This window comes from Humulus lupulus, chromosome 5 (assembly GCF_963169125.1).
Source record: "Humulus lupulus chromosome 5, drHumLupu1.1, whole genome shotgun sequence".
NCBI classification, from domain to species: domain Eukaryota; kingdom Viridiplantae; phylum Streptophyta; class Magnoliopsida; order Rosales; family Cannabaceae; genus Humulus; species Humulus lupulus.
The window spans coordinates 240,064,817-240,087,947 of record NC_084797.1 but is presented as its reverse complement, the minus strand read 5'-3'; the positions used below and the strand labels follow the sequence as shown (position 1 = coordinate 240,087,947).

General features: G+C 30.4%; 2 protein-coding genes across 2 annotated transcripts; one reads left to right on the top strand and one right to left on the bottom strand.

The window, feature by feature from the left end:
* Positions 1 to 3,644: 3,644 nt before the first annotated feature.
* On the bottom strand, positions 3,645 to 7,785 carry LOC133778534 (uncharacterized). Its single transcript, XM_062218493.1, has 10 exons — positions 7,625 to 7,785; positions 7,193 to 7,298; positions 6,859 to 6,958; positions 6,100 to 6,243; positions 5,651 to 5,709; positions 5,477 to 5,544; positions 5,339 to 5,393; positions 4,994 to 5,161; positions 4,286 to 4,885; positions 3,645 to 4,043 (listed from the first exon to the last, which is right to left on the bottom strand). The coding sequence occupies exons 1-10, from the start codon at positions 7,630 to 7,632 to the stop codon at positions 3,828 to 3,830; spliced, it is 1,524 nt and encodes a 507-aa protein (XP_062074477.1). The 5' UTR covers positions 7,633 to 7,785; the 3' UTR covers positions 3,645 to 3,827.
* A 136-nt stretch (positions 7,786 to 7,921) lies between these two features.
* Positions 7,922 to 14,582, top strand: LOC133778535 (protein PAM71, chloroplastic). Its single transcript, XM_062218494.1, has 12 exons — positions 7,922 to 8,181; positions 8,462 to 8,543; positions 9,063 to 9,368; positions 9,582 to 9,635; positions 10,038 to 10,099; positions 10,423 to 10,491; positions 11,583 to 11,634; positions 12,520 to 12,594; positions 12,714 to 12,843; positions 12,944 to 13,014; positions 13,307 to 13,354; positions 14,348 to 14,582. Exons 1-12 carry the CDS (start codon positions 8,033 to 8,035, stop codon positions 14,417 to 14,419), a joined length of 1,170 nt encoding a protein of 389 aa, XP_062074478.1. The 5' UTR covers positions 7,922 to 8,032; the 3' UTR covers positions 14,420 to 14,582.
* Positions 14,583 to 23,131: the final 8,549 nt, after the last annotated feature.

Below are 23,131 nucleotides of genomic sequence, written 5' to 3'. Positions count from 1 at the left end.
TACCCTTCCAAATTAATAAAACTTGATTAAGAGTAAAACTATGGTATAATCAAAATTTTATACAAAAATATGGGAAACTAAACCCATAAAAGTGAAATTAAAAAAAAAGTCATTGATTAACTTTTCTTAAAAAAAAAAGCCATATTTTTTCACAATCTATTAAAAATCTCATATAACATGTAATTTTCATGCAATGTAAAGTAGGAAATGTGGGAAGTGGAAACTTTTTCTCTGCGGTTTTCTTAAAAAAAAACGCAGAGAAAAGTCTTTCTTTCTTAAAAGGTTACAGACCTATATATAAACTCATTCTTCCCCACAAGGTTCGCAGACCTACTTCATTTCGCGAAAAAATTCTTCAGCGGTGGCCGAATGTCTTTCAACCTTAATCTTAGTATTTTTTTTCATCATTTTTAGCTAAATCTTAGTTAAAAATTGAAGTAGATGCTTGATATTTGTCTATTTTCAGGTTTTTTGTAGTAAAAATGGTTAGAATTTGATCGAAAAATTATCCTTTTTCACCGTATTTTTTGTCATACATTGTGTTATTGAGCTTTAAAATAGGTAATGATCTATATATCTTTGTTTGCATGATTTTTTTTGTTTTTTTTTTCATCATTGTTTTTAGAGTTTATTTTGTGTGAAATAGACAAATAGAAATCAAATTTTTTAGAGGTTTTTCATAAATCATTAATTTGATTGCTGAATTTTTTTTCTTCAGATTTTTCGGTGACCAAACTTGAAAAAATGGTTTTTTTTTCTTCAGGTTTTCAGATTTTATTTGTATGCAGCTAGATAGATCTTGAAAAAATACCAAAGTTTAAAAAAAAACACACAAAAAACGGAAAACCAAGCACTTATGCTTGGTCAAAGTTTTGAAAAATTACAATACTTTCCTCTGCGGTTTTTTCAATAAAACCGCGGAGAAAAGTCTTTTTTTCTCTGCAGTTGTTTTAAAAAACCACGGAGAAAAATACTTCTTTCTCCGCGGTTGGCTTATTATAACCGCAGAGAAAGATGTTCTTTCTCCGTGGTTGGCCTACCAAGTTTCTCTGTGGTCGAATACACTTCGTTTTTCAATACTCTCGAAAACCGCAGTGTAATAAGTAAAAAAAATCGCAGAGAAAAGTCTTTTTTATAGTAATGAAAAAAAAACTTTTAGCAACCACGTATTAAGAAAAATATTATATTTTGAATTTTAATAAAATAAGAGTAAATATTTCTCCTACCAAATCTTACCATTTGTTTGGTAGGAGGGGTTGGAGGAAAGATGGATTCAAGATTATGGATTGAGTTAATCTATCCTTAGGTTTTATTTGTTTAGTAGGAAGTAGGGCTGCACATTGGGCGGGTTTTCAAGTTTTCGGATTTGGGTTTGGTCGGGTTCAGGTGCACGAAAATGGTACCAAACTCGTCCGATACATTTTCGAATTTGGGGTATTTTCGGATTTTGGGTTTTCGAGTAGGGTCGGATCGGGTTTGGTCATGTTCGGGTTTGGTCGGGTTTAGGCCTTGAATGGGCTTTGACAACATTTTTTACAAAAATGCCATTTTTTGAGTTTTTTTTTAACTTTTGTCATGTATTTTTACCAAAATAAAATAATTTACAGCAATATGCCAACATTCAAAAGCATAATTTTTAAATTGTTTTTTGTTAGACAAGTGTTTTATTTCACACAAAAATTATAAAACAATAATCTATAAAAACATAATATCAAAATATAATTTTGGGTTCCCTTTCGGATTTTGGGTTTAACTCGAACCCGCACACCATAAGAAGTTTAAACCCGAACCTGAACCCGAATGTGTTCGGATCAATTCAGGTGCACCTGAAATTTTCAAATTTTGGCTAAAACCGAGTTTTGCGAACTCGGGTCGGTCAGGTTTTCCGGTTAAATGTTCAATCCTAGTAGGAAGGAAAGGGTTAAGAAGTGAGGAAGGGTGTGGATTGTCAATCCACTTGGGCCTACCAAAAATTATGGTTACTTAATAGGAGGGATTGAGAAAGTGAAATATAAATTTGGTATGTGTATTTCTCTTTTGCCTTAAAAATGAATAATAAAAACAAAAGTAATATAGATAATATTGTAAATATACTAATATTTTTTTTAATACCCTTTTCTTTCCTTCCAACTTACCAAACAAGTTTCAAGTTGATATCAAATCCATCTTCTCATTTCATCTTTCCACACCTCATACACAATCCATCCTCAACTCATTCCATCCTTCTTACCAAACAAGGCATTAAAGTTAGACAACTTTATAGATTAGTTAGTACTAAAACAATTTAACTACCAATCATATTTTAGTATAGGGACAACTCACCTTGCTTCTTCTTTTTTAACCCTATTTGTTGTTAGTAATGAGAGAAAGTTAATAAAGAGTATACATAAAGAATAAAGAATGTATCTTTTTTAATCTCTTTTGAAGTAATTAAAATGTTAAAAAAATATATTTTATAACTAATTAAATAAATGAAAATACCCAGCCAAAAAAAAATAATATAAAGAAATTTAAAAGCTGCCGTATTGTTTTTACATTTAAATTAAGTTATTAAAAAAATAATAAGAAAAAACTAAATTATAGAAGAAATATTGTAAAGACCGATACATTTAAAACATTTATATTAATATATTTTACTAATGTATATATAATATTTGTATAAATTTTTTAAAAATATTTATACAAAATACTTAAAATTATTAGCCATTTTTTAGTTGGCTGAGCAGATGAGAGCTAGTCAGGTAGAATTTGTTATAAAACCCATAAAAATGAAAACTTTCCTATATTCTTCTTCTTATGCATAAAGTCCATACTCCAAAAAAAACAAAAACAAAGAAGAGTCGAAAGGCCAAAAATTAGAGAGAAAACAAACTTCAACAATGGTGGTCTCAAGGTTCCCAAAAACTTAATGGCTACTCCTACTACTTTAGTATTTATTCTTTTCACTACAACTATTTCCATCCTTGCAAAAGATGATTTGTAGTCTTAAAATCGTAGCTAGGGAGAATGAATTTGGTCCAGACATACAAGTATAGATGAGCGACTCCATATTTGTGAGTAATGGTGGTGAGTAGTTTCGTACAAAATTTTAAAATTAATAATAATCATAACAAAAAACACTGTAAAAGTAAAAGTTCACTGTATCTATCTATCTATATATATATATATACATATACAAGGGTGAGTAAAACTTTTGTCTTCCATTTTTGATATTATTGCTATATCAATGGATGTTTTTCATAAAAATTATATGAACAAATAAAAAGCAAAGCATTCACTTTTTTTACTTTAATCTCGTCCAACTTACTTTGTTGCTAAACCTGAACCTAAACCTAAGAATCGTACAAATACAAGATACGACGGTAAAAGAATTATGATTTGATTTACTAGAGAGTAAATCTCGATAGACTGGAACGGGCTACTAAACGGACAAAGGGTCTTTAGACACGTAACCGAGAGCGAGCCGAATTTCAAAATTCAAGTAAAAGAGGAAGCCAAAAAGCCAACTAGTGCAGGAGGCACATTTTCTAAAAAAAGCAGTTGAAACCTCGGATCGTTTGCATATGTTGGTATAGTCCAATACATAATCATTGGGTCCACTATAACTAGTTGGAACAGTCAAAATCAGGTATGCCTTAACGTGGTGGGTTCTCTTTGAGAAAGACAAATTTATTTTATTCAAGGGTTTGCTTTTTTGGTTGAAAAACATAAACAAGAGAACAACTGTTATGCAAGTCATGCAAATAACTCAACTCGTTTCCTATTCTTTCTTTCTTCTTTTTTTGGCTTAGGTTTTTTTTTCGTATTGAATAATTACACTGTATCTCTCAAGAGAAAACAGGCAATCTCTGCTCACCGGAGGCATATGAAATGATGCTCTTTTTGAGAGGAGAAATGTAGTTTGCTCCATGAAATGCCGCAGCACGCAGTACGTTAAGAGGCCCAAAATCAACTGAATAAGCCTTTTGAATCCCATCCAAGATTGCCATCATTGCAATGTTTTCTAGCTTCCTCTCTGCTTCAAATTTCTTTAACAGTGACACCTGCAAAATGAAAAAATATATATCAAGATTGAATAAGAGCTCAACATCAGTCAGTGTAGATGGTATCCATTACAAAATCCACGGATTGATCACTGAGCTCAAATGAGTGTTGGAATATGTAGTTGACAAGATATGACATGTGATATGTAGCAAAGCAAGAAATGTCTTCCAAAATTCACAGAAAATCAAATGAATTGAACTAAAAACAGAGGATAAAAGAAAATGCTCAGAAGAACATGTACCTCCCCAATATCAGTTCCTACAGCAATTCCCTCAGCAATGACTTTTGAAAGAGCAAGAGCGTCTCCAAAACCCATGTTAACTCCTTGACCAGCCAAAGGGTGAACAGTATGTGCTGCATCACCTATAAGAACCACATTCTTTGATGCATAGTCATTGGCATGACGCAGAGACAATGGAAACACCATCCTTTCGGATGCCAACTTCATCACTTTTGGTGGAACCTCAAAGCACTCAGTAGCAGATAATGTCACATCCGGTTTAAGCCAAGAAAAAATGCCTCCATTTCCAATTGTAGTCGATTTAGGGTGAGGGCCAAATCCATAATCCAGAGCGTAATTTACATCTTTCAAAAATTCGCTCTCAAGCATTACTTTGCGGTCAGTTGCCTCTTTGGGGTTCATAGTCCAGACAATATTACTAAAGTTATCACCTACAGGCAATAAGGCAATTGGTCCAGAAGGTAGAAATCGTTGCCATGCACATTGATTTTCGATACCATGTTCTACTGTACAGATGACTGCATTCTGTGAGTAATTCCATCCGGTAGTTGTAAATCCTGCCAACTCTCTAACATTTGACTTGGCCCCATCAGCCCCAACCTAACACAGTGTCTCGTGACTTGAATAAACTCAAATGACAAACAATACTAGAAGAAAATATATTGTTGAAGGAATAAAGAGCAATTCAAAAACATATATTGAAATTACCACCAACTTTGCACGTAGGCTGCTGCCATCAGTTAGATCTAGCTTCACTGGATTCCTCCACTCATTTGTTGGCGATGCAGATGATGTGCTTCCCATCCCCATGGATGAAGAGTTTCGATGTAAAGTCGTTAGTCTGGATGGGTAGATAGTCTTGTGGAAATCTGTACTCTGTTAAAGCTTAATCTTCTTAGCTCTAAAAATGTAAAGACACATCAAGTAAAAATAATGAAATTTCAATCATAACAGCTGAAAGGGTAAGTATTTTGATATGTTGGCATCGTAAATGATCAAATGCCACCGCAGTTTAAGTAAATAAGTTAACAGGGAAAGATTCATTATGAATACCTCTTGTATACATGACAACAAGGAACTCTGTAGCACTTTATTTTCCACCACACAGCTGTATTAGAAGTCAAAATTAGCATCCTTTTCAATTGAACATGACAAAGTGTGACATTTTTCTACTTCCTATTTTTAGCTTACCCTAGAAATTCTTTATCTGCATCTCGGGCATTGTACTTTGTATATCCTAAGCCAGTATAGTCCCATACCTACAAAGAGCCGCAAAGATGAAAAGGTCTCAATAGATTTCAAACATTCTTAGTAAGCAAGACAGAGTTTTAAGAAAGTTAAACTTAAAATATAAAATACAATCACCTGCATCTTATCAAAGTATGCATGTCGATGCTGCTCAACATATTTCCAAGCACCAATCGCTGCAAAGTAGACAATATTCTTTAAAGTCCAATACTACACTACCAACTAAAAAAAAGTTCTTCCTGCTTCAATGAGAACTAGAAGATCCCATTCCATAAATGGCAGATAAAACAAAAATGACTGGCAAATGACTGGATGAAAAGTAATAAGAAGACGCAACTTCAGGCTCACCACGTATAGTCAAGGCAAACATCAAATAACATTGTAATGTCAACATGTAAAACACGTTAATATTTATTACCAATTACCTTAAAATTTCTGTGAAAGTGTTACTAGATCATAATGTGAAATAAGCTCCACTAAAACTATGTTAATCAAAACACGTAATATCAAAGTAGACAGAGAAATTGAGGAAATTCTGAAGAATATAAACATGTCATACTTAATACCTTTGAAGAATGACATAGCTGCAGGTGTAACTGTACTGACCCTTGGATCAGGAGGGTCCTCTTTCTTGATGCGGACTCCACTCAGCAATGCAGGGTTGCTATCAATAATGGCAACATTCAAATGCTTCGTCAACGGCATCCTTGCTAAGAAAATGAAGAGGGAGAAAATTAGCAGGTTATGAAGGTTTTTTATTTTTTATTTTTTTTTATGTTCTTAGAACAGGTTATGAAGTTAATTATGAAAAGATATACTAATACGAGTAATAATCTGGCCAATATCTCCTAATCCCACACACAATAATTTATTAATTTATCAAGATAAACATATTCAGTTTCATTTACAAAATGAATAAAAGAAAAATGTCACAAAATTCTTCCAATGTTAATCAAATCAAATGGAATCTAGATAATATAAAAACATAAGAATGCATATTCACTGTAGAACCCCTCGCATTCATCCAAAAGACATCTCTTGGAATTGCAAGGGGTGTAGGCACCAACATGAGATCAAAGTTAATCAACAAAAAATCAGGTTAGGGAGCCTAACTGTCTTGACAACCTACTTGGAATACCCAAACCATTAGTGGGAAACAAACAAAATGGTTGAGAGGACCAGTATGCCTAAGCTAACAATGAGAAAGTAGCCATATCATATAAATTGTAATTGAAGTTAAATTTATCCCAAATGTAAATATGGTGAAGTACACAACAATTTGCACAAGGAAGTTAACGAACATCTACATAAAAGACTACACTCACCCAAGGAACAAGCAAGGGCCAACCCAACCATTCCCCCTCCAACAATGGCAATATCATGTTCTTGAATTTTATTTGAAACACCCTCCGTCTTCGGATGCTCCTGGTATATTCAAGCAAATCAATAAAACCCAACTTGGCATTAGCCTCATTGCAATTTCAAAATCTTTTAAAATCTCAAGACTAATAAAGATATCATTATTCAAAAAATAATAGAAGGTGCAAGAAATGATGAGGAAACCCATATAAGAATAATGATTACAAAATGGTGAAAACAGAATAGAACATAAAAATTGGACATTTTTATATAAGATCAAGACAGTCACACATAGCCAACCTCGCCAGAATTGGAACCGGATAATTTAGCACCTGCGTCTGTACAGAAACTCATTTGTGGAGCTCTCAACCTGTAAGCATTTTCAACAACCTTTCTCGTGATCAACCTGTTAATATAAGATAAGCCCATTAGAACCGAAAAAAAAAAACCTTCTTTATCATAAATAAAGAAAAATTATAGGAGGTGCAATATATAGTTGAGTACTTTGAATTGCTTGCACCAATCACTCAACTGGGGGTAAAAAGAATCTTTGATTGTAGTTGTAAGTATTAGAGCTTGGGTTTGAAATTTGCAGAGAAAGGAGTTGGGGTTGAGATAAAAGACTCGAAATAGGCAAGAATTTCAAAGCAGCGAGTGAAGAAACGAAATCCAAATCCATGAATGAAACGAACACAATAGTAATTCTTCTAAATAAAATGTGAAAATACTAACCTGTTCATTGCTCTTCTTTTTGGTGACCTGTTTCGTTAGCTCTGAACTGGGTTTTTCCACTGACATGCAAAATGAACCAGTAGACAAGAACACTTCTTTTTTTTCCGTGCTGAAGAGGGAAAAGACTAACAGTTGGGCTCACAGCTCAAAAATATGGGCCGGGTTTGGGCTGGACGATACGACCCGACCCCAACCGATAACATCGAAGAAATGAAATTGGACACGTGGACTAAATTAACGAACTGACAGCCACAGGTAAAGGAAGGAGATGAAGATGACATTGGCGCCTTTACTTCCATAGCTTATCTACTTCTTCCACTACCACTTTCAAGCTCATTCATGACTCTAAAGCTCTCAGATTTTTTTGAGAGAGAAAGTGAGTGAGCGAGTTAAAGAGAGAGAGAGAGAATGAGAACCATAACGCTCTCAGGGAGCGTTTTGGGGGCTCAGTCTCCCAAACCATTAATCACTTGTTGTTGTTTGCTTTCTCTGCAATCTCGCTCCAACACTCGAGCTTCCAAGCTCTTTCTTCGGAACCCATCTTCCATTTCCGCAAGGTGATCCTCATTCATGAGTACCCATCTCAAATTTTGCTGGTTAAACTGATATGGTGGACTAAAGTAAACAACTTTGTATCAATGCTTAGCTTTGGCTTGTTTGGTATTAAGTTACAGATGCAATTTCAGGTGTAATTTGCCTAAATGGCGATGAAAGAAAGTATAATTAGCAAAATAATGTTTACCTCTGTGAATATAAGCACTTTGACCCACCATAGAAGTTGTTTTGTGTCTTAAATTTTTTTAAGTAAAAGACTTGTTAAGATGTTTTTTCTTGCAGGTACACAAGCCAGTGGAGAGCAAGTATAAGTGGGGAACGGTTTGGTAGCTTTTCACAAACATCAGAAAACTCAGATTGTCATGTAATATTCCTGACTCACTTCACATACATTTAATTAATATTTCTATGATGAAAAAAAAATTGGGTTCTCCCTCTCATCACCTGACATTTAGAGATATTAGAAGACTAAAACAAATAGAGAGAGATGGAGAGTGTGAATCTAAATAATTTGATAATTTCATAACATGGTGACATAATGAGCACAATTAGAGCTGCACAATTAAAACAAATCCACTGTTGAGTGACTGCCTGTCCCAACCCCTGAAGTTGGCGCTAATTGAGCCATAGTTTGCTGCAAGTGCTGCTAATAGTGATTATGATTGTTCTTGCCATGCTCCTAAAGGAATCTTTTTCCTACATCTGATTGTGATAAAAAAAAACGAGTTTAGCTACCAACTATGAAATAATCCTAATAATAATGATTACAATATAGTTTTGTTATGCATCTTACATTTCATTTTACTTATGGTACATGTTAATATCTTGCATGGTTTTTACAAGCATATGTTTAATAGAAATGGTGTTTATTCTTCTGAAACAGGAGCACTTAAAGTGTCTTGATTACAACAACTTTGAAGAGATTACAGATTCAATTCAAATAATGGATGATTATAGTGCCTTAAATAAAGAACTTGCAAACAAGAACTTGGGAAGAGCGTCTACGAAGGCCTTAGATTTTTTCTTTTCGGATAAACCAGTTGGATCATTTTTGAAGATTATGATGATGTTTGGGTGTTTAACACTTCAAGGATCTCAACCAGCAGTTGCTGCTTCTAATTTCACCAGTGGGCTGCTTTCAAGTCCTTATTTTTCTGATCTTGGAGATATTAGCACAGGTTTTGCTTCAGTTAGGAAAATCTCCCTATAACTTCTATAAGCTTGCCATTGTTTATCAGCATCTTTTAATAGGGATCATAGTGGAACTGGAGTTTTCTCAATCATAGTTTGAAAGTTTATTACACCACACTTCATTTCGGTTTTGGACTTATATGATGGTAACTATATGATTTCGTGTTTTGAGTCAATATGGTAAGCCAAACATGCAATTTTTCTGGTGCAGGCATTCTTGCTGATATTTTTCTCTGAACTGGGGGATAAGACATTCTTTATTGCGGTGAGAAGCTATCCGAACAAAATCTAGTATTTTTCAAACATTCATGAAAAAAAAGACAAACAAACTTAGTTCTTCTATCTATGTATAAGGTGAATACTTTATTAAATGATTTTGTTGGTATACATAATTCGCTTACCACATGATATATGTAGATACTCACCAAAGTCTTTAAATTTATAACTCTCCATAGATGTAATCTGTTTTCTTTTTAGTTGAACTTGAGTTGGAATATATTTTGTCCTCTACCTGAAAGGAACATAAACATACATAATATGCAAAATTTCTTGAGGAAATTATTCCAACGAAATTTAAGCAATTAATATGTTGTCTAGTTTATCTTTTTCTCTTATTGGTCATATATCATATTCAATTCCGAATTTGATTGCTTGATGTCTTCTGCAGGCTCTTTTAGCGGCTAGGAACTCTGCTGCTGTTGTTTTCACTGGGACGTTTGGTGCACTTGCGTATGTTTTATTCTCTTTGCTCATGGTGATTTAGATGCCTTTTGTAGAATTAACTTTCGCTACTATATTTCCTCACATACCATTATATAATATACTAAAGTTCATGGAACTATGCTCATGAAACTTGACAACTCATTTGGGTGGACAACTCTTCTTTCTTGGAGAATAATTTTCAACATGACAAGCATCTTTGCTTAAAACTGTACTGCCAAAAAACTCCAATGAAGATATTTAAATAAGTTACCATTATTTCAAGAGAATTATTCTCCCATATACATGGCATATTATTCAACTACTAAAATTTGTTTAAATATAACGTGCAGGGCAATGACAATCATATCCGTTGCTCTCGGACGAACTTTTCACTATGTTGATGAAATCCTTCCCTTCAGGTACTTTCTTTGTTTTTTGAACTGTAAACAGTAAGAGTTATTAGATGATCTCCATAATAAATTCATGCAACTAGATGTGCTAAATGGGGACATGGATCACCCTAATTGTTCTATAGGTTTTACAATAATATCTAACACAAAACACTCAGGGCTGCCAAATAATTTCAACTCTAAAGATGCAATTTTCTAAAGCAGAAATAGCAGACTAATAATACCTATATTGCTGTTGGAAAATCATTATTGAACTCCTATAGAGTCCCTAGACTTCCTACCATTAAGAAGCGAGTAATGATTACATACACCCTTAAATTACACACTCCAATTACTAACTATGATGTCTAATTAATCTCAACCATGAAAATTTCAAGTAAGGACCCCATCATCTTTAATTGTATGGTTGATATTTAATACACATCATAGTGTGTAATTTGAGAGTGTATGTATCATTACTCTTAAGAAGCACTCGAGTCTACCAACCCAAAAGTTTGCCTTACTTTTTCGGAGAAATTGGCTAAAGTGATAATTTTATAAAAGTAAAATTAGGAAAAAAGGAAAAGGGGGCTAGATGGCTGTAAAATTGGATATGCACAAAGCATATGACCGAATCGAGTGGTCCTTTCTCAATAGGGTGTTCGTAGCAAATGAGTTTGGCGATCACATTTGCAATGGCTCTTGAATGGGCAAGGCAGAGACAATTCAACCAGCTGGCAATCAAAGCAATCACCACAAAGACAATGCCACCAGATTGGAAGACATGGACCACTTTTATGAATCTTACTTATATAATTGACTGTTTTGTGTTATGCAATTTTATGTTTATTAGCATGGAAGACAATTTGGTAGCCGATGGTCTGGCTAAAAAGGCTAGAGTTTCTAGTCATTTTGCTAGACATAGCTTCAGGGAGATTTTTAGTAGTTTCAATGAACAAATCGTTCCATAAAAAAATTAGCAAACTAATGTTATTTTTTCATCTTTGTAATGTGACACAAAACTTATATTAATAATTTTAAGCAAAATAAAATCTCTTGAGGTCTTTTTGTGAAGGCGCTTCTATTTTTGTACCTGTTGTAACATACTTAATTGATCTCAGGTTTGGGGAGACTGATTTGCCTCTGGATGATATTGCTGCAGTTGTTCTCTTGGTAATATTTTATCTTTTGATCTGAAAATATTAAGTTTAAACTATAGCGTGTGTTCATAGACATGCATTTTCATATTTTGGTCATTGGCAGAAATTTAGGCTTGTTTTATATGTGATTCAAATACAGAGTTTTTTGGATGGTACTGAAAACTAGGACCACTAATATTTGAAAATTTGTTTGGTAAGTAAGACTATTTTATGACCCCCAACTTGCTAAAATTTGTAATAGGTTGAGAATTTTTAAAAGTAATCACAACTAAAGTTGATGTCATGTTAGTTCTTCTGTCAATTTATACACAGAATGTGATACAATGGGCAAATTTGTAACATGTGATGAAAACAAAACTCATGTGACAGATGCAACTTTTCAAAGTTTAGGGTCTTAATGATACAACAATTACTATAATAATGTGGGAAAACAAAATTAATTAATCCAATAATTTATATTTAAATCCAAAATTAATATATTTTTAATTGTCTACCCGTTGACCATATTTTAGAGCCATTTGTATAAGAAATGTTACAATCATAAATAAATAAATCAGTTTTCTGGTGGATCATATATTTTGGGCAGTTGTTTGTTTGCCTAAATATAAATCATTGCTAAAAGTCTAAAAGTATATTATATTTAAATTTTGGAGAAAATGATAGTAAGTTTTCTAACCTAGAACTTCTTGCTCTCCTTTTATAAAAGGCAAAACACAGTAAAATAGCATTAAGTAGGAAAAGACTAAAATACCCTCAAATAATAACTCTAACAAAAAATAGGTCAGAATAATTATTCTCATAATCCCATGCTTTAAATTTTGTTTCAAATACATGAAGTTGAATTTGAATCGCATACAAAATGGGGCCTCTGTTAGTATAACGACTGTAATTGTCACAGATTTATTTTGGGGTTTCGACCTTGCTCGACGCCAGCTCAAGCGATGGCCTTAAAGCCGAAGATGAACAGAAAGAGGTAACAGTAATTTCAATATGTGAATGCTGCTTACTTAGGCATCTTTTTAATATCTTTTTTACCATATTTTACCTTCTCCAAATCATTAATTTACCTATCATGTTTCAATTCTAAAACAGGCAGAATTAGCGGTTTCCGAGTTTTCAGGCAATGGCGCTGGAATAGTAGCGGCTGCTAGCACTGCTCTTAGTACTTTCTTCTTAGTTTTTGTTGCTGAATGGGGTGACAAATCATTTTTCTCCACAATAGGTATGAAGTACTTGTAGCCAGTGAGTGTAAGTTTAGGTCTCTTCGGTCTCATTATAACTTTGTTTAAGAATAACCATGTCTTTATTTGCCTCCTATGCAGCTCTTGCTGCAGCGTCTTCACCTCTCGGGGTCATCGCAGGAGCATTAGCCGGTCATGGAGTCGCGACTTTGGTAAACTTTTTTTTTTATTATTCTTTCTCATATAATTCTTGCATGACAATTTACTCTTCAACCTCAGCAGCAATAAACAAATAACAATGACACAATAAGCACATTTGATAGGTAGCATCTAAACTGGAGAAAGTTATATATGAAGAAACATTTTTATAATATCATTATCAATAGCCTATGCCAAATTGGGGAATAGAACTTTATGTTTTGCCTTGTAAATTTTATGGTTATTGTACATTGATTCTCTTTTTTATAATAAACAAGTTTTTGTCAACTTCCTTTTGGGGTGCAGATTGCTGTTTTGGGAGGTTCTTTATTGGGTTCACTCTTATCAGAGAAGGTATGAGTCAATTCAAGCATTTGACCTGCAACTCTTTAAAACATATAAATATATAGGACAATTCTTCTATAGAGACTTCACTTTAAGCCCTACCGTTGTGGCTCTCAGTGTTTCTCGACCCGTCAACAATTTTCAGCGCAATTTTTTTTTATAACCGTGTATATTGTAGCTATTTAGAACTATCCAGCAAATTTTCAGAAAATTTCGAATAATTTACAGTACCGAAAACTAAGTTCAAACATGTTATTTTCTACTCGCATAAAAAAAATTAGTTACGCGTGCAATAACATGTTTGAACTTAGTTTTTCAGTACTATAAATTATTCAGAATTTTCTGAAAATTTGCAGCATGCTCTAAATAGCTACAACATACATGTCGAAAACTGTTGACGGGTCGAGAACACTGAGAGCCCCACCGGTAGGGCTTAAAGTGAAGCCCCTATAGGAGAATTCCCTAAATATATATACATATTTTTCAAAATTACAACATCAACCTTTTTTTTTTTACCAATTTTACTATTTAGTATTCAAACAGTAAATCTTTAAATTTTCCCTGAAAACAAAAATTACATAATTTTTCCGGATATTATTTGGCTGTCAGGCACCATGTTCTTATAGTACAAAAAAATCAACCATTTGTGAACCAAACAAACTCTATCGATTAGCCATACAAAATCAACCATTATTCTCTATGGCTTTAGAAGACCTTTGAGCTGGTGGACTAACATGTTCTATAAGCCAGAAAAGTTTCTATTCCATGCAACTTTTCCTAGGTTGAACTATTAACAGAGTACACTTTTATAGGTTAGAATTTAACCCTTTTGATTCCAAAACCTTTTGAAATGGACCAAGTATAATGTTTTAGCTTAAATTCTATAGAACATTTCTGTGTCTGGAGATGTGTTTTGGTGCAAGTAAAGTCTTGTTTGTTTGCTTAATATTTCCTTTTAAAAATAAAAGAACTTTATGATTGTTATTTTGTTTGCTTGTACAGGCAATTGCCTACATTGGAGGTGTTCTTTTTCTAGTCTTTGCAGGTATAACATTGATTGAGATATTGAACTAAAAACCTTTTGAGGTATTTCCACCCAAAAAGAAGAAAAAAATTAATAATAATAACATTTTGTATTAGTGTTGTATTTATGATTTATTTTTTTCCCAAATGTATTGCCTATCATTATGTAGTGACTATGATCTTCTAAATATATATTTAGTGAAATTTGATATTATTTTTTTATTTAGAATCAAATAAACAAACATATCATGAATTGTCTTTTCTTTGTTTTCAATAGGGACATAAAATAAAAGAGTGGATCTACAGTCATATTTTTGTCTATTCTTCTCCCACACATTTAAAAAAAAAAAAAGTATTTTAATTATAATTATTCATTTATGGATTAGCCTTTAATTAATTTAATTTTTCTTTACTTATCTCCCTACACCTACCAACTCTCTCCCAAATCTCACCCTTCTCTCATGTTACAAGTACTCTTCTTCTGTTATTTTTTTTTTTTTTTTTGAGGATTTTACTTTCTTTTTTTTTTTTACTTTTTTATTACTTATTACAAAAATATGGTGTTGCCCGAAAGTCTTTAATTTTACAATTTTATTTGTATTATTACGTTTTTATTCTAATTTCTTTGGAATTTTGATTTTTTACTACTTTTTGGTATCTTTACTAATTTTGGTATATCTACACTAATGTGATCTTTTATATTTTTATATATAAAATTATTCTTGTAATCGAAATTGCATCTTTTGTAAAGATTAGGAATTGGTAATATTTATTCATATTTATGTTAAACAAAAAAGGCAAAGAAATCCAAAAATATGTTTTTCTCCTCTTTGACCAAATAGAACTAGATTAAGTAGTCATTCTTTGTCCCATGTATATCAAGGTCAGTTGTTTTTCTAACAAATATAATTATGTATGTTGGTGTATAATTAGATTACACATATTAAAGTTCAAAAAATTAAATGCTAATATTAATAACAATAATAATATACTTATATTTTTTAACTTTTCATCTTGCTAATGTAATTCAAATATATATAAGCATTAAAAAAATTTAAAAATTAAAAGAAAAGAAAAAAAGAAAGGAATAGTGATTATAGTGTAATGGCCTAATGGGTAGAGAAAGGGGATTATTTGGAGCTGAGTGGGGCTGACTAATGACAATTAAATTAGGATTAGTTTACAAATGACAAAGTACTATGTTATATTAATTATAATAATTTAGATAAGAGTAATAAAGACAGTCACTAATTATATTGATATTATGTTTTTTTTTCCTTCTAAGAAGAAAGTTGTGATAGATAATAGATATTGAGAGAATAAGAATAATAATGATTAAATGTTTAAAATTTTCCACAATTGCAACTCATTAGATATATAAGATCATGATATGAGTAAATAATAGAGAAGAAAAGTGGAGAATTATATGAGGATTATCCACCCATCGATCAATTTTGGAAATATCAATATTTGGTAAGCACCATCATTCCCACATACTTACACAATATACTTGTTTTTAGAAACAAATTAAATTACATTATTATGATTAAATGTATTAATTTAGTTTCATATACTTAGGTTATTAATCCATTCAATGAATGTGGGAATGAACGATATACACCAATAGGACTAAATTCACTATATATGTATAGAAAGTAGATCTTATCCATTAAACTAAATTTCGAGTATAATAAATTTCAATCAAAATACATAAAACAAAGCACACAATACATAACAAAATACAATCTGTTTTTTACAAAAAAAGGATAATGTATATAGTTTTTCTCAATTTTTTGAAAGGAATACCATGTTTTTGCAAAGTATCGTTTTGGTGTTCTGAATTATAAAATCATAAATATTTGGTATCGTAGACTCAGATTTGATAAATAAAATTTTATCAGTATGACTAAACTGTCACCACTTTTATTCAATTAAGTAATTAAATTTGAATTTTTAACTTATATAATTGAGGGTAGTTAATTAAATCGGTAAAATTTTATTAATTTAATTTGAATTTAGTAGGCTAAATATGTACGATTTTAAAATATAAAATATCAAATAAATATTATGGTAAATACATAATACGAAAATAATATTTTTTTTTTTAAAAAGAGTTTATAACTTTTAGACCCTGTGTTTTGACAAATTACTTTTTAAACCCTGTGTTTTCTAAAATAATTCAAATAGACTCATAAACTCAATTTTGATCGAAGTTTTTTGAACTAAAATCACAAATAATTCATCAAACTAATAACTCAGAACAAAAATACAATCATTCTACCTAAAAATTGTGTTGTTATACTCAATTTTGTGTTCATCAAAATCAAATTTAGGGGCTTATTTGAACTATTTTACAAAATACAAAATTTAAATAAATAATAAGACAAAACATAAATTCTAAAAAAAAATATAAGCCCTGTAAAAAAAAAAAAACACATTTAGCAAATTGGTATATACGAGATGCTTTTTGATGAAATTTATTTTTATTTTGTTAGTGGTAAAAATTGATAATATGGACAGTGGAAGCCTGATAAGACAAAAGAATAGTAAAGAAGAAAAACAAAAGTGGAGGGAAATCAATCAAGGGAAGGGGGGGCGTGGCGTGGCAAAGGTTAGCCCATCCATGAAAGCTTTATTTATAGGCAGAGAAAGAAAAAGAGAAAGAATCAATCAAAATATCAAAAAAGTATGATTGTGGTGTGGTGTGGAGGCACACAAACCCAACCCAACCCCACTTCCTCTTCCACTTCCCTTTTCTCTTTTTCTTATTATTTATATAAAAATATGTACACAACACACTCACCACTCACTACTTCTCTTCTTCTTCTCATTCCACACACAAACACTTGTTCAAAAAAATGTTATAATAACATCCATAATGTTATGTTACACATGACATGATGTTAATTAGCTACTACTAATTATTAATTATATATAATATTAATATGGAAAGAATCGAAACAAAAATTTAACCACATAATTGTTAATTTATAAAAATAAAAGTACATTTTAGCAATCTTTTCAGAGATTATGTGTGTGTGTTTGTTTTTTTTTTGTACGGCCACAAAGTGTAGTTGTTGTCATGCCATGCAGCAATAGTTGATTGACATGTACACCAAGAAAAAAAAAACATAATTAAGAGAGGTTTGTTTGTTGTGCTTGTAATTGCATTATGGTTTCAAAACCATGACGTAAGTTGTGTACGTACGTACGTCCCTTGCCTTCATTATTTCATAATCTTCGTTTGGTTTAATTGTCGGTTTTTAAGCCATTAAAATGACTCAATTTTAATGAATAACTATAAGAATAAATAGTTTTTTTTTTCTCGAACCGTTATCAATTGCAATTCGTGCATTTCGAATTTTTCATGTTGTTAAAAATTTCTCTTGAATTATGCATAGTTAACGAATATGGGACTTTTGTTAATTTCTGGGTGACGTGACTCACTGAAGGCTTATTTAGCAATTTGAACGCGTGTATAATTAATTAAAAAAATAAAAATATATATATAAAATATATATTTTTTACTTTTTTTTGTAAAAATATTTACTTCAATTTATTTAAATATTAAAAAAAAATCATATACAATAGTAATTAAATAGTATTTTATTTGTACTATTTACTTTAGTTCTATGTGCACGTCCAATAAATTTCTTGTTTGATTAATTATACTTCAGTTTTTTCCTCAAAAATAGTGAATTTTAAAAATTAAATACATTAAACAAATTAAAAAAAAATTATGAATTAGAGTAGAAAAGGATGACGTGACTAGTAGAAAAGTGATATTCCTCAATTAAAATAAGAAAGAAAATAGTAAATTATTGGGTTTTGGTGGCCGATGTCATACTATAATCATACAATATTTATTAATTTACAATTTTAATTTATAATATTGTACGTGTAACTAATTTTTTTATGTACGTTGAAAACAACATGTCTGAACCTAGTTTTCGGCACTGTAAATTATTCAGAATTTTATGAAAATTTGCAAGATGCTCTATATAACTATAATATATACGGTCACAAAAAAAATCACACTGAAAACTATTCACGAGTCGGAAATACAAAAGATTCCCACCGATGGGCTCTTTTTGAAGCACCTACCATAGAATCCGCCATATATATATACATCATTTTAAAAATAATTGTGTGCAAAATATATGAGTTTTAAAGGTATTCAATCTATGGGTATGATTATACTAAAATCAAATGTTTTTTCAATAAAAAAATTGAAGAAACAATATAAATGAAATTAACAATAACAATACGAAAGCATGCATTAGAGATGTAATTGTAAATTTACAAGCATTAACAGTGACTTTAACAATATTATATATATATTTTAAAAGAAAATATCAATTTATTAATATTATCTTTGAGATGAATCATGTAGTGTGTAGAAGCCATAACACAAAGTGGAATATATTTTAAATATGTATATTCATAATCTATCAAAATTGGACATTTGGCTAGTCCTTGAACAATGACATAATATATATTTTTTTCCATGTTTTAACCAAATTTTTACATATATTATTTTGGTACGGAATGGATATGCTAAATCCAATGTCCATAACCATTAAACCAAACTAGTCCACATTATTATTTTCGTTAAATTTTACTGAATATAATTTGGCATTTGCTATAGGGAAGAAGTATCTTATTTCATTTTGTACTTTTTTTTTTATTATTTACAAAATAATCTATCAATAATTTTTTTTCTTGCTTGTTTCTTCATTAATGTTTATCAGTTACTCAAGTTGAATGTGTGATATTGATGGTGGCATTGGATTGGCTACTTTTGTTAAAAATTTTCAGTAGATTGTCTAACAGCTTTGACTAAATTTAAAAAAAAAAAATATTTTTTAATGACCTTAAGTCTTTATTAGAAAATATATAGCAAGTATGTTATCTAAATTTAAAAAAATATCTCTAATTTATATTTGTAGTTCGGTCAACGTGGCTTCTTATAGATTAGTTAGAGCAACTTATTAAGTTAGATGATATATATCTCTTTTTTTTTTCAATTAGACTAAATTTTATTCGTGGTATGATCTTAAAATTTTATCAATGAAAAGTTTTATTTATTCAAAAAATTATTATTATTGTTATCTAGAGCCCCACCATATATATATATATATATATATGTGTGTGAAAATAAAAAAAGAAAAACCAGGGGGCGTTTAGGAAGATTTTGGAGGGTACCACTTGGATATGAGTATTGGCCAGACTTGAAATCGGTCGTCCCCATGGCCATTGATTTGATATTATCTTTTTCAGCTGTTGATTCATAAAGTTCACAATCAAATTATAACATTTAAAAAATGTCATAACACTTCTCTTTTTCATATATATCTAAATTATCATTACATTATCATCTGATACGTCCTAATTAAATTTGAGTAATTAAGTTCCAAAGGGTTTAAGATCTTGTGGGACCACTAGGCATATGCCATATGCTCTAAAGTAAAATTTAGCTTTGTTTCCCTAATGCTATGATACAGACAAAGCTTATCATATATAATAATTATAGAAAGTTAACACAATCAAAACGAGACCATTATTGTTATTATGCTTATTGGGTTGGTTGTCACGTGAAATTGCTCGTGCATGAAACATTGCACGTGCGCCGTAGCCAACGAATATTTACCGGCATATTCTTTGTTATTAATTTTTGAAATTAAAAATAAATAAATGAATAAAAAAATATCTGATTAATGAACCCAAATCGACCTGTCCACCCACATTCCAATTTCTTCGTATTACTTTATTTTATTAATTTATTTGTTTATATTAACTTTATTGGGCTTATAACAAAACAGGTCATATTTCCTGTTTCAGAGTAGATTCTCATTAGATCTTCACCACAAATCTGTTGACAGCTTTCTAATCCAACGGTGGATCATCCATAAAGGGCATTATTTTTTTTCCTCAATTATTATCAAAAAAATACGTAAGAACAGTGACGTTATTTGGGTTTTTTTTTTTTTTTTTTTTTTCGCATGAACAAAACAAACCTTATAAAGTGAGACCATGATCTTAACCTTGTAGGGGACCACTTGGTATGTGGAAGTAGAAAAGGAAAACGATCCAACGGTGAGGATTTAATCTCGGACTCTTACGTGTCCGAATCTAGTGACTCGGAGATCAGAAAACTAAAGCAGGTTAATAAGAGAAGAGAATCGGTTCTTTTTTATATTTTGACTTTCGTCTGCATATTTTTTTTTAAAATATAAATAAATAAATAAAATTACAAAACCAGGTGCGCTTGATCTTGTCTCGCTAGTAGTCGAGTCTTCCACCACTCTTTTTCTTTTTTCCTCTAAATTAATATATATTTTTTTAAATAAAGTTTACCTTTTTTGCTTCATCACGTGCTTTTGTTTTAAAAAAAAACACGTGCCTTAGCATTTGGAATTTTACAAAATCGAATAGTTTTTATTTTTATTTTTAATTTAAGTAAATTTTGTTTAAGTTACACCTGTATAGATAAGAGTAAGATAAGACTTAATCTGGCAGCTGTTTCGAGGAGCGAGCGCGTGGTTCAAGGACAAGAGTAAACGCAGTTACAGAAATCGACCACGCGCTGAATAGGAGCGTGGGAGTGGACAGCTCCTTCTTCGGCGGTTAAGAGAGGTAAACTGCTAAAAGCGTAGAAAGGGTAAACCGTGAGCGGGGTGTGGGGCCACGAGATGGGCCAGGGTTTCCCCAGACGAAAGGGGAAGCGCGTGGGACTCCACAGGAGGAGAGAGAAGCACTAAGAGCGGTGACGAGGCGCTGCTGCCGACTCAGAAAACATCAAGTCCTAATTTTGACCTCGACACGTGTCAAGTCAATGGGGTTGCCACGAGTGAGATAGGCCCAGACCAAAACAAACACTGGCGTTTGCGTTTTCGGCTCGCGGTCAATTAGATCAGGATGTACCTGTTCCTAAAATCGAATAGGTTCATTTATTGGCTCCGTTAATAGTTATTTTTAAAAATAAAAACAGTTTCTTATTTTATATTATTAAACAAAAAAATACAAATAAAATTATCAAACACATTTATTATTTTTTATTTTTAAAAACAAAAAACTAAAATAATTACTAAACATATTTTTATTACTTTTTTAAAATTCAAAACTAAAAATTTTACCAAAAATAATCTTATGTAACGATTAACGGAGCCAATAGAATGAACCTATTCGATTTTAAGGGACAGGTACATCCTGATCTAATTTTAAAAAATTTGAAATGAAAAAAATATATATTTTTAAAATTTAATAAATTTTAATTCAAATTTTAAAAAATAATAAATAAAAATAGAGTTATCAAACAAATACTAATTTATGTTTAATTATTAAATTTTTAATTAATTAAATAAAAAATTATTTTTTTAAATATTACCAAACAACATCTATATTATTAAATATTTTTTTAGAAAAATTAATATTATATTTTTTTCACATTATTATTAATTTAAAAAAAACTAAAAAACGCGTGCTTGTACTAATACAAAACCTAACCCCATTTGAAATTTATCATAATTAATTATGTTTGAAAAAAAAAAAGGGAAAAATACTGTACATATTTTTTTTCATACTTACTAACGATTTGATTGAAACAAATATTTCTTTTAATAAAAGAAGAATATTTACTAATTTGAACAAAGTGAATTTTATTCAGATTTATTGGAGATGAATTTTATTCCGACAAAATATATTCATCATCAAATCATGTGTCAAATTATGACATTTTTATTGGTAAAACCATACATCACATGCCTAAAAATAGAATAAAAATTCTTAAATTATATGCATCTTTTCTTTCTTACCATCTAAATTTTAAAGCTAGACATATCATTATTTATACATAAAAAACTAAATTTAAATAAATGGATCATTTATCAAGTTTTGAGGGTGTATTTTAACCTTTACTTTTTCGAAAAATTCTTTTATATGATGGTTTAACAAATACATCCATGATTCCACCTAACTAATCAAAGAATTTGAAAACAAAGTATACATGTCCAATTTGTCTTGGAGGTCATTAATCTATGTTTATTTTGCATATAAATTAGTTGGGCATGCTCTTAGGGTGGATGAAAAACACGTATACCTAAAAGATTTTTTATTTCTTCTCTATTATACTCTTATTATTATTTTTAATGAAATATTTATTTTTGAAAAAAAAAATGTGATAATTGATAGATATTTTAGATTTAAAAAAATACTTTATTTTATATTATTTTTCATTTCATTTAAGGTTTTCTAATATCTAAAACTCATATAACAACACAACAATTAAAAAAATCATTAGAAAAATCATATATTATAAAAATAAGTTTATTGTACATTTTAATTAATTTTTCATAAATTTATATTTGAGATTTTGTCAAATCTTTTTATTTTTTATCTAATTTTTTTTTAATTTTAAAAATAATAATTTTCATTTTTTTAATAAATGAGGTACACAATTTATTTTACTTTTTTTTAATAAAAAAGTTACAATTAAAACATGATATAAAAAATATGTGGGATATAGTTGTAAAAAAGTATATTTTTATATTATAGAATTATGTGTATTTACTTTGTGATGTATTTATTTATTTATAGGAATAGAGATTTACTTGACTTTGTTTCATTTATCTAATATAATAAGAATATGAAGCCAACAAAATAATAAATTATAATTATATTTCTAATTTTTCTCAAAAACTAATAATTATATTTCTAATAATTGAATTATGTTGAGGGTTAGAAATTTAGAGATTTAATATTTAT